General features: G+C 38.8%; 1 protein-coding gene across 1 annotated transcript; it reads left to right on the top strand.

Annotated features, from left to right (window-relative positions):
* The first annotated feature begins 2,297 nt into the window (after window positions 1-2,297).
* On the top strand, window positions 2,298-13,784 carry pou1f1 (POU class 1 homeobox 1). The gene is made up of 7 exons (XM_075479885.1): window positions 2,298-3,033; window positions 4,238-4,399; window positions 4,703-4,801; window positions 10,533-10,793; window positions 10,918-11,082; window positions 11,904-11,964; window positions 12,063-13,784. Exons 1-7 carry the CDS (start codon window positions 2,898-2,900, stop codon window positions 12,301-12,303), a joined length of 1,125 nt encoding a protein of 374 aa, XP_075336000.1. The 5' UTR covers window positions 2,298-2,897; the 3' UTR covers window positions 12,304-13,784.
* Window positions 13,785-13,991: the final 207 nt, after the last annotated feature.

Below are 13,991 nucleotides of genomic sequence, written 5' to 3'. Positions count from 1 at the left end.
TTAGAATTAGGCTTAACGAAAACTTTCTGGAATTGAATTTACTGTTCACCCACGTAAGATGGGTGAAGCATGTGTGCACAACTTATTATTAATCAAGTCATCTGTTTAAGATTCACTGCAACTAGGTTGCATATTGATGATGGCAGGTAGCTAAAGTGACTTAATTGTTTGTAAATTCACATTTTAATGCTTATAAATGTAACACGTATATCTCAAATGAACAGACTTCTCAAAACAACTTTTTACTATTCTTCATAATAGAAAGAAATAATAAAGTTGCTGTATTATTTACCATGAGAGTTAGAAAATATACAATCTCAGTACACAGAATTTACTTTTAATCCCCTATTTGTTGGACGAACATTGTTGAGGACTTAAGACTAAGTGTGCTCAGAGCAAATGTACACTGTGCTTAAGCAAGCTGAATCGTGCCTGCCACCCACAAGCTATTTTCCACCTGCTGCCCACCTCCATCAACAATAGTGAAGCAGAGTTGAGGATAAAAACAAATGCAGACACAACAGAGTGCACATGGTGGCCACGCTCATCAGATTAACCTTTTATCCCTTCCGATGAGGCCTGTTATCTTTACCTGGAGAGCTCTGCATCCTTCACAATAAAGACACCGCTTGAAACAATAGAAACCGTTTTCTCCTCTTACTCTAAAGTAACTACATCAGCTTTGACTCTTAGAGGTGAGCAGGAAGCAGGACGGAAGCAGCGCTCCTGAGATCTAGGTCAATCTGGGTCAGCCCAAAACAAAACACAGGCAATTAACATCTGAAAGCTCCTACAAGACACTTTAATGTCTGTGGTAAAAGGGGCATGTTTGCAAAAGGGATTCGTGAAGCGTACACTCCTTAGACTATTTGTTTTTGGTACATTGCATCAACCTTGCATGCAAAAATGTTAAGTGCACCAAAGATTCAAATTTTCAAATGACCAAGATAAAGTTAAAGATATATATCCAACTCTTAAGACAATTAGCTTTTCTTCCGTTTTTGTTCAAAGAGCCTCAAGCAAAAGTTTGAGCTCTAGCAACTGTCAGCTCTTTCTATAGCAATATAGAAAACCCATTGTCAAAAATCACAGCCTGTAGGTGCTCCTTTATTTTCTGTTGATGAGCGAGTTTTAGGTGTTATTTCTGTCAAAGGCTTTTAGCTCTGTGAGATTCTGGAGCCATCTTGCACGTCATTCTCTTTTGAGGTTTCACCACAGATTTTCCATGATGTTTATCATCTGTCAGAGAAAATGTAAGCTATGGAAAAAAGTTCTGGCTTGCTCCTGTGGAAGTAGCTCATTATGGATTTTGAAATGTGTTTGGAATCATTGTTCTAAAGTAGCCATCTACTTCTCATTGTCAACTTTTTTTTTACAGATGTGCAATGTTTTTCCCTAGAATTTGCTGGATTTTTTTTTTAAATCCATGCCTCCCTAACAGACTTTTGCAGTGAAGTTGCAGGACCGTTTTCCATAGCGGTCATAGTTATTCAGGTACTGCAGCTCAATGGCACAATGCACCAGGTTCCACAGTCTGCTGAATCTTCTTAAGGGTCTTTTGCAGTAAAATAGTAGTTTGATTTTGCCAGTCTATTAATCATACGAGCAGTTCTATGGGAAAATTGCTCTTTCAGACCTCAACCTGACCTCTACAACTCTTGTTAACTACACTTTCCTAATTACATTTCAAATAAAATTTATATACTGTAAGACCACCTGAGGGTCAGGCAGCTATTTGAGGAGCACATTGCTACTGATTATTGAGACAAGGTTGGAGAGTATGTATAAATCTTGAAAATCTGCCCCTCCTTTTACTTTGCTTTTGATTGTGAGCAAGTCATAGACCTGAGAAGCTAAATAAGGGCTAAGAGTTGGTGAAAGTCATTTGAGATTCCAAATCTCTTTTGATGGCCAAACTTTAGGATCATGTTCTAACTTCATTGTTAAATCATTTTTAAATGCGCAAAAGACAAAAGATGCAGCAATGCTGAGGAAAAAAAAAAAGAAATAGAGAGGCATGTTAAAAACGGAAAACTGTTCACTTTGTTTTTCCCATTGCTTCCATACAATCCTGTAATCAGGCATGGACAAAGCAACAGAGCGAGAGAGACAGAGAGGTGGAGAAGATCGTGTTTCCCAGCCGCTCTGTACCCTAATCCCGGATTTGGACACGGGATGAGAAGTACAAACACAAGCAATTAAAGCACTGACATAGAATTGGAAGGGGGGGGGCAGCTTGATGGGAAATAGGGGATCTTATAGGTTGAGGGGGGGGTTGTTAGATGTAGGTGGGTGGGATATAAATACCTGCAGTAGATAAGGGCTGAAAAATGCTGCGAGTATGACAGATGCCGGCTAAGATGAATCTATGATGGTGAAAAAAGACAGGGAGCTGCATTGTAGAGACCTCAACATGAGCAGGTGTATAGAAGATTTAAAATTGAACCTGAAGCTCTTCAACAATTCATCTGCGAGAGACTTTTCTAAGCTGTGCCTAAAACTGTGAAGCAGTCCGGCAGAGCTGCTCACAACCAGTACCCTCTGGGAAAAAAAGTGACTATTCGCAGCTCAAATTCCCAAGTGCCTGAGGGGAGATGCTGGACTGAGCCAGAGACAAACGGACAAGACGAGAAGACGATACTGAAGCTGTAAGACAACTAGACGAAAAATACACAAAGCAGAAGACAAGAAGGCAAGAGGAAAGGTACATAGCAAGAAAGAGCATAACAGCCAGAAAGCAGATTTTCAAGAAGGCAAGACAAGAAAAGACGAAGGACAAGCAAACAAACAATGGGACACAAGACCAAATAAAGCAAGTCAGGGGCAGGTGAAGACAAGAATCCTGTAGAGGAACAAACATCAGTGTGCTATTGGGATCATTCAACAAAGCCAAAGAAATGGCATGTCAGGCATTTGGTGCCGACTCTTTCACCCCTCTGGCAGGAGATTCACCCTTGCCAATCCTCATGCACCATGGCTCTACCAGTGACTGCCTGCCAACCAACTCCCATGCTCACAGCATGGTCTCTGCAGGTAAAATGGGCTCATAATTTTTTAATGTTACACACTTACACACACACACACACACACACATATATATATATATATATATATATATATAATATGTCATGTCATGATAGTAAATACCAGCTGCGATGACTCCTGTCGTCATCTTCAGGGAAAGATGTTGACAGTGCACCATATTGTGCACATTAACATACTCTGGAGGGATTTACTACTATTGAAGATAGGCACATGTACAGGTAGGCCTGTAAATTGCTCCTAATGACATATAATTGACCAAACCATGCTTATGCAGCAATACTTATGACTGCAATATTGTGTTTGCAGGTAATGTGGAGAATTAATCTAAATGAAAAATACTGTACATTTGGTCAAATCTGATCTAAATGGTGTAAATATATCGAATCGGTTAGTTTGGCTCAGCTGTCAGTGGATAATTGCTTTGAGAATATGTTAATCAGTATGACAGACTCCCCAAGCTCATTATCATAATGGGGTATTGTGAAGAAAACTTCCACGGGATTTTGGTGCCTGGTGATTGTCATAGCTTTGAATAGACAGGATTAGATCATGCAGAACATCATTCGTGTATCATTTGGACATTGCAGCAGGGGAAACATGGCTTGTAAAATATTTTTTCACTCAGGCTGCACAATCTCATGAGTTCATGACTAACAATGAATATGACCATTTCCTGTGAAATATGTAAAATCTATAATATTCAGATATCCACAATTATGGGAAAATTATCTTCAGTGGCAGAGTCTTTTGATGTTTTTTTTAAGACACATCAGTGTGCATCTTAACAATACTAGTAAGCACTCATTAGTGCCTGGAGTGAGCACCAAACTGCATCAACATGAATACATGAATAATTAGGTAATTAGCAACAAAGAAGAGCATTCAGAGAGATATGTAAATCAGCCATTTTGAGAAAAGTCATGATCAAAACGTGTGTCTGCATTTACCACCACAACTGTGCTCCTCTTAGCTCGATGCTACACGAGTATATGCAAGGTGACATATTCAAGATGCACTTCAGAGTTCATAGATCTTATTTCTCTAGAGCTGATACAAATGTGACAGCTAGCAATGGTTTCAGGGTCATATCCAAAGCCGAGCTGTTTCGGTATAAGATCCTTAACTGAAAAATCTTTCAAGCTCTTAGTTTTCTCTTGTCTGCTGAGATGTTAACCACTTTTGTCTCCATCAGTATCATCTGGGTTGTCCCTGGGTCAGGTGTCCAAGCGCTCCCATATGCACCTGTCCACTTCTTCCCTAGGGAATGCTCTCGGTAACGGACCCCCAAGCTTACATTACCCAGTCACTCCCTGTCACTACAGCAACCAGCAGGCAGCCTATGGCATGATGGCAGGTGAGTGGAAGTGTTGGCAGAGGAATTTGTTGTAACTAGGCGGGTTATGTAGCACCAGCTTGATCAGATGCTCTATATGTGTCTCAGTATTACCTCAGGTTCACAAAGTTTCATGTGTGGATACTTTGTTAGACTCAAAATCATGTTTGTGTGTGAGGCGACAAATGTGACATCTTATAAATAATCACTGTGAAAATTTGAATGCTATGCTCAGAGTGATGGTTATCTTAGATGATGCTAATTATCAGGCAGGCGATTACATTATATGGTGATGTCTGTGCCTTTCTCCCTCTTCCTCTGCAGCACAGGAGATGCTTTCTGCCAGCATATCTCAGACTCGTATCCTGCAGACCTGTGGCGTCTCTCACCCTAACATGGTGAGTGGTGCAAACCCATTGCAAGGTAAAGAAAAGATTCACACCCTCTTCACACTTATGCACTCTCAAACAAACACAAGCACACAGTTATTCCTGTGCCAGCAGCTGATGGTTTATATTGAGCAAAAAAAATGTTTACTCTCCATTAAATTTAAAGTGTGCTACCAGTTGAAATCAATTCCAGCCTTGATTACCTTACTTGAGCTCTTTAAGCCCAGAGATGTTGAGTTTAAAACAGTCAGAGGGAATTGCACCAGTGATGGAGCATAACACTCAATGCTAATTTCCCCATGTAAAGAAGCTCAGGATCAGCTCAGATGTCCCGTGGTGTCAAATCACTCTATGGTAACATAATAATGTCCAAGACATGAAGACAGAACATAAGAAACACCAAAACTTATTCAACAGGTAAACTCTATGAGCAGGTAACACATGCATACTGATCTTATGAAGACCAACAATAATAATAATAATAATAATAATAATAATAATAATAATAATAATAATAATAATAATAATAATAATAATAATAATAATAATAATAATGCTGCCTCACAGCAAGAGGGATCCTGGTTTGAATCCCAGCTGGGGCCTTTCTGTCTCCCCGTGTGTGCGCGGGTTCTCTCTGGATACTCCGGCTTCTTCCCATCACCCAAAGACATGTATGTTAGGTTAATTGATGATTCTAAATTGACCCGAGTGCATGTGAGCATGTGTGGTTGTTTGTCTCATTTATCTCTGTGTGGCCCTGTGATGGACTAGCGAGCTGTCCGGGGAGTGCCCCACCTCTCACCTTGGTGGTGGCTTGAATGAGCTCCAGCCCCCCACGACCCTGAACTGGATTAAGCAAGTATAGAAAATGGATGGACAGGTAATAATGATAATAATAATAATACAAGAAGAAAAACAAAAGTATAAGGAAACAAACAGCCTTTTAAGCATTGATGCATTTCTTTGTCAGATGAAGACTGACCATAGAAATGAACCTTGATGACCTGAAATAATTAACATCTGCAGACGAAATCAAATCTTACAGACAAGACTGTTACTGTCTCTGAGCACTGGAGCTCTGCCCCAGAAAAATCAACCAACTCAAGGAAATGGTCTGATAGAATTGAGTTATTGTCAATAAACCTTAGAAGTGTCAAAAGTTGGTGAGGCATTAGGCATTAGGATTAAATTAATCAGGTGTCCTCTTTTATTACCTCCAGAAAATTGGCTAATTTGTTACTTTAATGATCTCAGATTCTTCACTCAGTGTTCAAATAGCATAAAAATCAATCAGAGTGCAGCTCTGGCCTCAAGATTAGAATAGAAAAAGAAAAAAAGGCTTGTGAGAAGATTAGGGGAAAAAGATTCCTCAAATGTGTTAACAATGGAGATTGACAAATGACTCATTGAAATAGTATATGTAAGAGGGGTCTTTAAAGAGTGTGTAGTGGATTTAATGAATAAAAAAAAAAAGCTAAGATGATATCATTAAACTCCACATGGAGATATGAGAACTGTGGTAAGATGGATAAAATAAGACAAATGGATAATAATGGATTAAATAGGGAATATGTAAAAAGTGTAATCTTACAACCAAGTATCCAAAAAAATTGAGATCCTGGTGAAAGGGCAAATAAAACAAGTCCCCCTGTTGAATTGGCCATATAGGCAATTTGTTTATACCCATCATTACAGCTCCAAACAGTATTATGAAAAGTACCACCCCTGCAAGCAGCAGAGGGGAAATGCAACTTATATGAACATTTCTACATAAATTAAGAATCCAAAAAGACTTCATAAGGAGGGTGGATAGAGCAGTTAAGTGCTTTCAAACATTTTGTTGATTGCCTTGCTTACTTGTAAGCACAACATATTACAGTGAAATGTTGTCAGATTTTGGTTGTCTTTTTCAAACAAATCACTTGGTTGTTCTTAGAGATCAAAACATTTGGTGGAGTAAGAAATGAATCATGGTTGACCGCATTGTTATGGATGCCATTTTTACCCCTTCACATACATTTGCTGTCATGACCACTAGAGACCACATATTCTTTAAGCATAATTATTGACCATGTCTGCATGCATGACCAAATGGACAGTCAAATGAAAACAGAATGCGATGATTTAAAAACATATCAAATCCTGTAAAGAAACAGGTTTGGCTCATTTTGAGTTGGAAAAGTTACAGGAGCATGTTCACCCTTGTGTTGCATCTCCTCATCTTTTAATAACACTCCCTGACAGAAGATTTTTCATCAACATTTTGAGGCCTCCTTTCTTATATATAGTTTTGTTTCACATCTCTCTCTGGACAGGCTAATTAAGCTCCTGGACTTGCAGTAAGATGTTGCTGTAATAGGTGCACAATGTGACTTGGCATTGTCATGTTGAATTAGCAAGGTCTTCCCTGGGACAGGCATTTGTCTGGATGGCAGCATTTGTTATTCTGAAGATCTGTAAGATCACACACCATTGATCGTGACTTTACAGATGTGCAAGTTATCTGTGTGCTCTGATGCACCCAGGGACCATCGCAGTGACTGGCCTTTAAACTGTGTGCTAATAGTAAAGTGTCCATTTATAATTCATACTCACAAATCACTGTCCATTTATAATTAACATGATGTCAGTGGTGAATTATTAATTCTTCAGTTTCCCTTTCAGTTAGTCTTTTTTGTCTAATTAACGTCATGGTCAGGTGCAGAAAACTTGATCCTATTTGCTGGATCTGTAAATAGTTACTTGTTTGCAAAGACATTGGCCGTAGAGAAATGACACTTTATAAAAAAGTTAGTTTTGGGAGAAGTAAAAGTGCTGTAACTTTCACATGGCAACTTTGTGCTCGTCAGTTTGTTTGCTCTCTGGCTTTGCTCAGGGCTTTGCTTGGGGACGTTACAACTGGAAGGTTCATGTCCGTGTAAAAAAAGGGAAGAGAGGAGCTTTCACACAGCCAGTTAGCCCACCTGTGTAATGAGTGGGGCCTGCTGCCCAGTCTGTCAACATAGCATGCAAAACAATTGCTGTCTCCACTGCAGTATAGCTGTATCTCAGGGGAACATCAGGGTAGACATCCGGAGACATTCTCTTATTCTCTTTAACAAGCTTGGCAAGGTTTTGTGTGTGATAGTGTGTGTCAGTGTATGTGTCTGTAGGGGAGTGGCTGACTCAACCAAGAAAGGTTGTTCCCTGGGGAGAAGATTCTTCCTCAAAACACTTCTCACAGATTATTAAATGAAGTGATGTGCACAGGGCACTGACTAGTTGAAAGCATTTTAAAAGACAGCTATCAATCAGGAAATGGCTTTGGGAGCTAAAGGCCAGAGAGAGAGGCAGATATAATCTGTGTAAGTGAAATAAGAATTATTACTAAAGAAATATTACCACTCTTTCTTCACAAGAAAATCCCTAAAGTATACCATTTTGGTGTGGAATCTGCAAGCTTTACTCTCCAGGTTGAATATAGGTCCAACTGAACAATGCAAAGGGTCAATGATAGCATCCTCTCCTAGAAACCTAACCATTTAGAACAGTGTGGGAGCTATTATAGTGTTACAGCTCTAAAGACCAAAATAGCTCAAACATCTCTATTGTCAGGCAATGTTTCATGTAATCAGAATTCCTATAGAAGCTTTTGTCGCATTCTGTCATCCCAGGTTCAATGGAAAAGATGTTGCTGTGTGCTACATCTGCCCAATTTAATGGAAGGAAACATCTTATTCAAATGAGCAGAGAAATGTATATATGTGACAAAATAGAGTTCAATAGCACAAAAACTAAATATCTGAAATGTCAGTAAATGTATTATAACACTTTTTAAGACCAAAACTGATCCGATGACAGAGTGTATACAAGCTACACTGATCCACAGTGCTGCAGTTTTACAAGAAATATCAAATATTGTACAGTTACTAAATTTTCCTTAGTCCATATATGTTTCCACATGATGACGTCCACCTTCCTTGTTTCACTACACTTGAATTGGCCTTAAAGAAGGGAATAATGGAAGGTGACATGTTACCTTCTCACATATTGCAACCATGGATTATGATACTACTACTTATTGGACAAGAGGACAAATGTACCTGTGACATGTTTTCTCAAACCCTCTGAAACAGTTTCCCCAAAAAGAGAACTTTATAATCTTCACAAATAGGGGATTTTTCCTTTTGCATTTTTAACAATTGGCCACAGTTGTGCGGCGGTTCGTTCAATGTCAAACAGTAAGAAGGTCACCAGAAGAATTTAGGATGAAAAGCATATACACACGTTTGCAATGCATATTCTTCTTTGTCCTCAGTGGTTTTCATCTCCTTCGTTTTCGTCTTAGCAGTCCAAAGACATGAGAATTGTGGTAGGTTAGTCATCACCAATAAATGTAAATGAGAGCAAGCATGGTTGTTTCTGCCTCTGTCTTAGCCCTGTGATGGATTGGCAATCTGTCCATGTGGTGCCGTGGGTGGATGGTTAGTTCTTACGTTAGGCGTACCTGATAAATTCATTCGTATGAAAACGCATTCATATGTGCCATAAATAGAACCTAAATAATTCAGCTTAACAAGCAACGTTTACTGTCCCCCCAAACACTTGATTTATAATTAGCCTTTTCTGTTGTGTAACACAGTTTACACTGCAACCCCATGAGCACAAGAGGAGGGTAAAGCATTACCCATAGATGCTGTAATGTTCCAGCTATAGCATTCTACATAATCTTCATAGCACAGACCACAGTGGATCTGTCAGTAGTCTCATATTACAATGTTAGGAAATGCCTCGTGTTTGGTCTCATATGATAAATATGATATTTTACTCACATGCAATTCATCAGTACAGTTTTTCTTCACAGCAATTGTGATGTAAAGTATAGCATCACATTCCAAATGACATTTAGTCATCCTCACATAGGGTGGTCATCTGTCATTAATCTGTCATAAGTGATTAACAGAAAGAGCCATCACTTCAACTCAATGTAACTACTCAACATCAACAGCCACTTGCCACAATAATGAATAATCAAAACAAAAATTAAGCCAAAAGCCTGAGGCATGTTGCATAAATATTACAAGGCAGCTGGATATAGTTGTACAGTGTATATTCTTGTTTAATACACTGGATTTAAGATAAATAGAGGAAGGGAACCCAAGCAAATGTATTTAAGCTAGAATGTGTTGTGTTAACTGACAGCGAAAAGAATACCTAATCATCAAGCCCCTGAAAACACATTAGCTCTACTTAAGGATTCATTTCAAATACTGTCTTTTTCAGGCTAAGCTTATTGTTCTTTGTCAGTAAATGGAAATGTTGTAAGTGTCTGCCAGGAGTGTAGCTTCAAAAGGAGATCTTATTCCATGCAACAAATATCCGCACAAACACTGCAGTGAGTGATTGCCTCTGTCTGTAGGTGGAATAATGTTAGCTAAAGTCAAGATGGTGCTGTACAAAATAAGGAAAGGAATAAATTCCTTTGGCTGTTAAGGTGTGAATCTTAATTCAAGCAGAGAATGGAAGCTGTAATATTGTGGCATTTAATGAAAAAAAAAAGACAACACCATCTGTCAGCTAAAACAAAGAAGTGAAAAAAGATCTCAATTTTTAACAGTTACTGAAGAGTGTGTCCCGGGAAACACTGGGTTTTGTATTAAAATAAAGACTCTAAGGATGCATGTGTGACTTGCAGCTTTTAAAACCTTTTTGACAGCCAGAAGGCCTCACCTATTTTTCATACCTTCAATTTTTTAACCTCTTCTGCCCTCTCATTCTCTCTTCAGGGTCCCTGACTCCTTGCATATACAAGTTTCCGGATCACGGGTTAAATAGCAGTTCATGTGCCATTGGCCATGGTTTCTCCTCGCTGCCCTCTGCCCTCCTCTCAGTGGATGAGGCCCCTGGAGGCCCCAGTGGTGAGGTGAAAAATGACGCCCAAAGGAAGAGTGTACGGGACCAAGACGACACCCCTGCCATGGATTCCCCACAGATACGAGAGCTGGAAATGTTTGCAAATGACTTCAAAATACGCAGGATCAAGCTTGGTGAGTGTGACTTAAAATAACTTGAAATAATCTCACTGTACATCACTGTTATATGTCCTTTTGTTTGTTTGCCTTGCCTCTCCTCTGTTTGAGTGTTTCTATTTCTGTTTCATTTTGACCTCAGGCTACACTCAGACTAATGTAGGCGAGGCTCTCGCTGCAGTGCATGGCTCAGAGTTCAGCCAGACCACGATCTGCCGCTTTGAAAATTTGCAGCTGAGCTTTAAGAACGCCTGCAAACTCAAGGCCATTCTGGCTAAATGGCTTGACGAAGCTGAGCTGGCTGGTGGTGAGTCACACACATTGCATCAACCCCACTGGAGAGTTTATTTAGAGTAGGTTTGATCTTTAACCATCCAATAAGGTTAAACCAAAAGCATTTATTTATTTTTTCTATTTTGTATGAGATTTTTTCACCTCTCTAACGTTTCTTTTTTCAGACTTGTGGAAAAGACAAGTCTAAAAAAATATATTTCATTATCTATATTTGATTATTGTTTTTGGTAAAATAAATCCCTGGTCTTTATGATATCTGTATACTGGACATTTATTCATATCAAATGTGTATGAATGTGTACAATCTATATGTTATGAGGGTAAAAAAATGTCTTTTCTTTTCTTATCATACTCTGAGCCATCTCTTCCCCAGTAGCACCTACAGACACCAAACTTTAATGCAACTTCTGTTTTGTAGGTTTTTATAGGGAGCTTGTTCTAGTTTTTCTGACTTGTATATTATTCCTAAACATATTAAAGATGTTCTTTCTGGCTGTACAGAATATTTCTGATTTTTGAAGTGAAAAAAAGAGAGAGGAATTGCATAATTGTGACTCCAAAATAGAGGAATCTTGAACCCGGATTAAAGTGGCACAAGAGATATTCTTTATCTGGTTTTGAAAATGTTGCACTTCTGTCTATTCATAAGGAAATCACAGTTATATGATGGTACTTGCTCTGGCAATCAGTAGGACATTACCTCATCCAAAGGTCATGTAGGGTATGCTATCTGTCATGCTATTTCAAAGCAGTGGTGCTTAAAGTTGTCATTTTCTACTATTACTGAAGCACAGGCATACTAAAATAGTTATCTGTTCTCTGACTTCACTGCAGCCTTGTACAATGATAAAATAGGAATGAATGAGCGGAAGAGGAAAAGAAGAACAACTATCAGGTGTGTATTGTGAGGACTAAATGTATAAAATATACCTTACAACAACTTCAGTCTCACAGTATATTGCTTTCTCCTCTGTCCCTTGTTTGATACTGCAGCCTTGGAGCTAAGGAGGCCCTTGAGCGCAGCTTTGTTGAGAAAAGTAAGCCCTCCTCTCAGGAAATAGCCCGCATAGCCAAAGGCCTCCATCTGGAGAAGGAGGTGGTCAGAGTCTGGTTCTGCAACAGGCGCCAAAGAGAGAAACGCGTTAAAACAAGCCTCAACCTCAGCTCTTGTTTGACCAAAATCAGCCCAAACTGCATTGCACAGATGAGTAAAACACAAAGACACATGATGTAATTGGCAGTTCAGATAGAGAGTGTCTATCAACTCTGTTGTGACAAAGACCCCTTCAAGACCACAGCTTGTAAGAATGCATTACTTTCAAGTGATGTGTCTTAAAGCAGTAATTAAGGTAATGTGGGGGAAGTTTCATTTATAGGAGAGGATTAAAACTAGAAAAAATAATCCCTCACCTTCTATTAGGCACCTGTCACATTCAAAGGAACATTCTATCAGTCCAATGAATAAAAAGCAAAAAACACAGTTTTTTTTAAAAAACTTATAATTTCCCGCAGCAAATGTCAACTGAACTTCCCGACACATCCCTTGTTGCAGTTTTTTCATGATATTTTCATGTTTTTCTGCCCTTATTTCCTCAAATATAAATGCTTTCCCGCAGTATTCTAATCCCACCATGCCCCAGAGGAAATACATTATGAAAAAAAGATTAATGTCAAAGAGAGGACTTGACATTATTTTTTGTTGTTCGAGGCTGGAACTGTGAAGATTGAAAAGAAAAACAAATGCTGCAGCTACCAGTTCTGACATTTGAATGTACTGAACTTTGGCTGTGTACTGTGCCTCCTGTGAATGTTAACCACACAGACCAAATGTAATTTCACCTGTGAGCACCAGAGTGCAGACAAGTGCTTGCAAATATTAGCTGTGTGCCTTTAGAAAACAGACATTAACAGTACTACAGTACCATTCACTTTGTTCTTGTTTTGGTCTATGAGACAGTGGAGATTTCATTGGTGAAAATCTATGTGGTTTATGGCTTGTATATCGGGTCATGTTTTTGTTGTGGTCATTTTTATGTATTTGTGATTCAAGTTAATGCTTTTGTGTTCTTTTTTTTTTTAAGTACATGTGAGTGTGTAATAGAGAAATGTTCATTTCTGTAGCCATAGTCCAAACAGTACCCTAATATATTTAAAGTTTCACAACAACCTATTTATTTTAGAGCTAATATATCGTATTGATCTACTTTGATTTACACAACTTCTTTGATTTATGTCAGGGCATGAAACTTTTTGACAGAAAATGGATTTGGGGTCTTCTGTTTCCCTGGTGATTTTCATATTTGTGTTGCTTGTGTCGTTGCCGCCTCGACAAAGTGTCATATGAAGAACAACAACTGTCAGTCAAGACTCTGACCTGGTTGTGATGACTGATGTGAGATGTCTAAATAAAAAGAGGGAACCAACTAAAATACCCTACCCTTTCGAAAGACAAAGCCTGACAAAGTGTGGACCTTGTATTACACACAATGTAAATCAAGTGCCAACAATTGGTGTCTGGAAGAGCTTGAAATTGATTATCTTAATGAAAGAATATGTTATTTAAGAATGCCAAACAGATTCATGTGAAGTGTGTTTAATCATGCCAAAGATGTACTTAGCTTGTGTCTTCTGATTTGTTATAAGAAACTATTCCAGTTCTAGACACTGGAAGCCACGTTGGTTCTAACAGTAAATTGTGTTTTATGAAGTACTAAACATGTGCCAGCTCTCATCTTTTTATTTCCGTATCACCTAATCAATACATGCCTTATGAGCACAGAGACCGGGGCTTCATAAATAAAACTACATGACACTTTAATTCAGGAACACGCAGTTTCCACTATGACTTATGTTTGGCTATAAAACTTGAGTGCTGTCGGGGGAAATAAATGCAGCAGCATCATGCACTGCTGGCACACTTTT

Source organism: Odontesthes bonariensis, chromosome 12, assembly GCF_027942865.1.
Source record: "Odontesthes bonariensis isolate fOdoBon6 chromosome 12, fOdoBon6.hap1, whole genome shotgun sequence".
NCBI lineage: Eukaryota > Metazoa > Chordata > Actinopteri > Atheriniformes > Atherinopsidae > Odontesthes > Odontesthes bonariensis.
The sequence above is the reverse complement of the archived record's forward strand: the minus strand, read 5'-3'. Positions and strand labels throughout refer to the sequence as shown.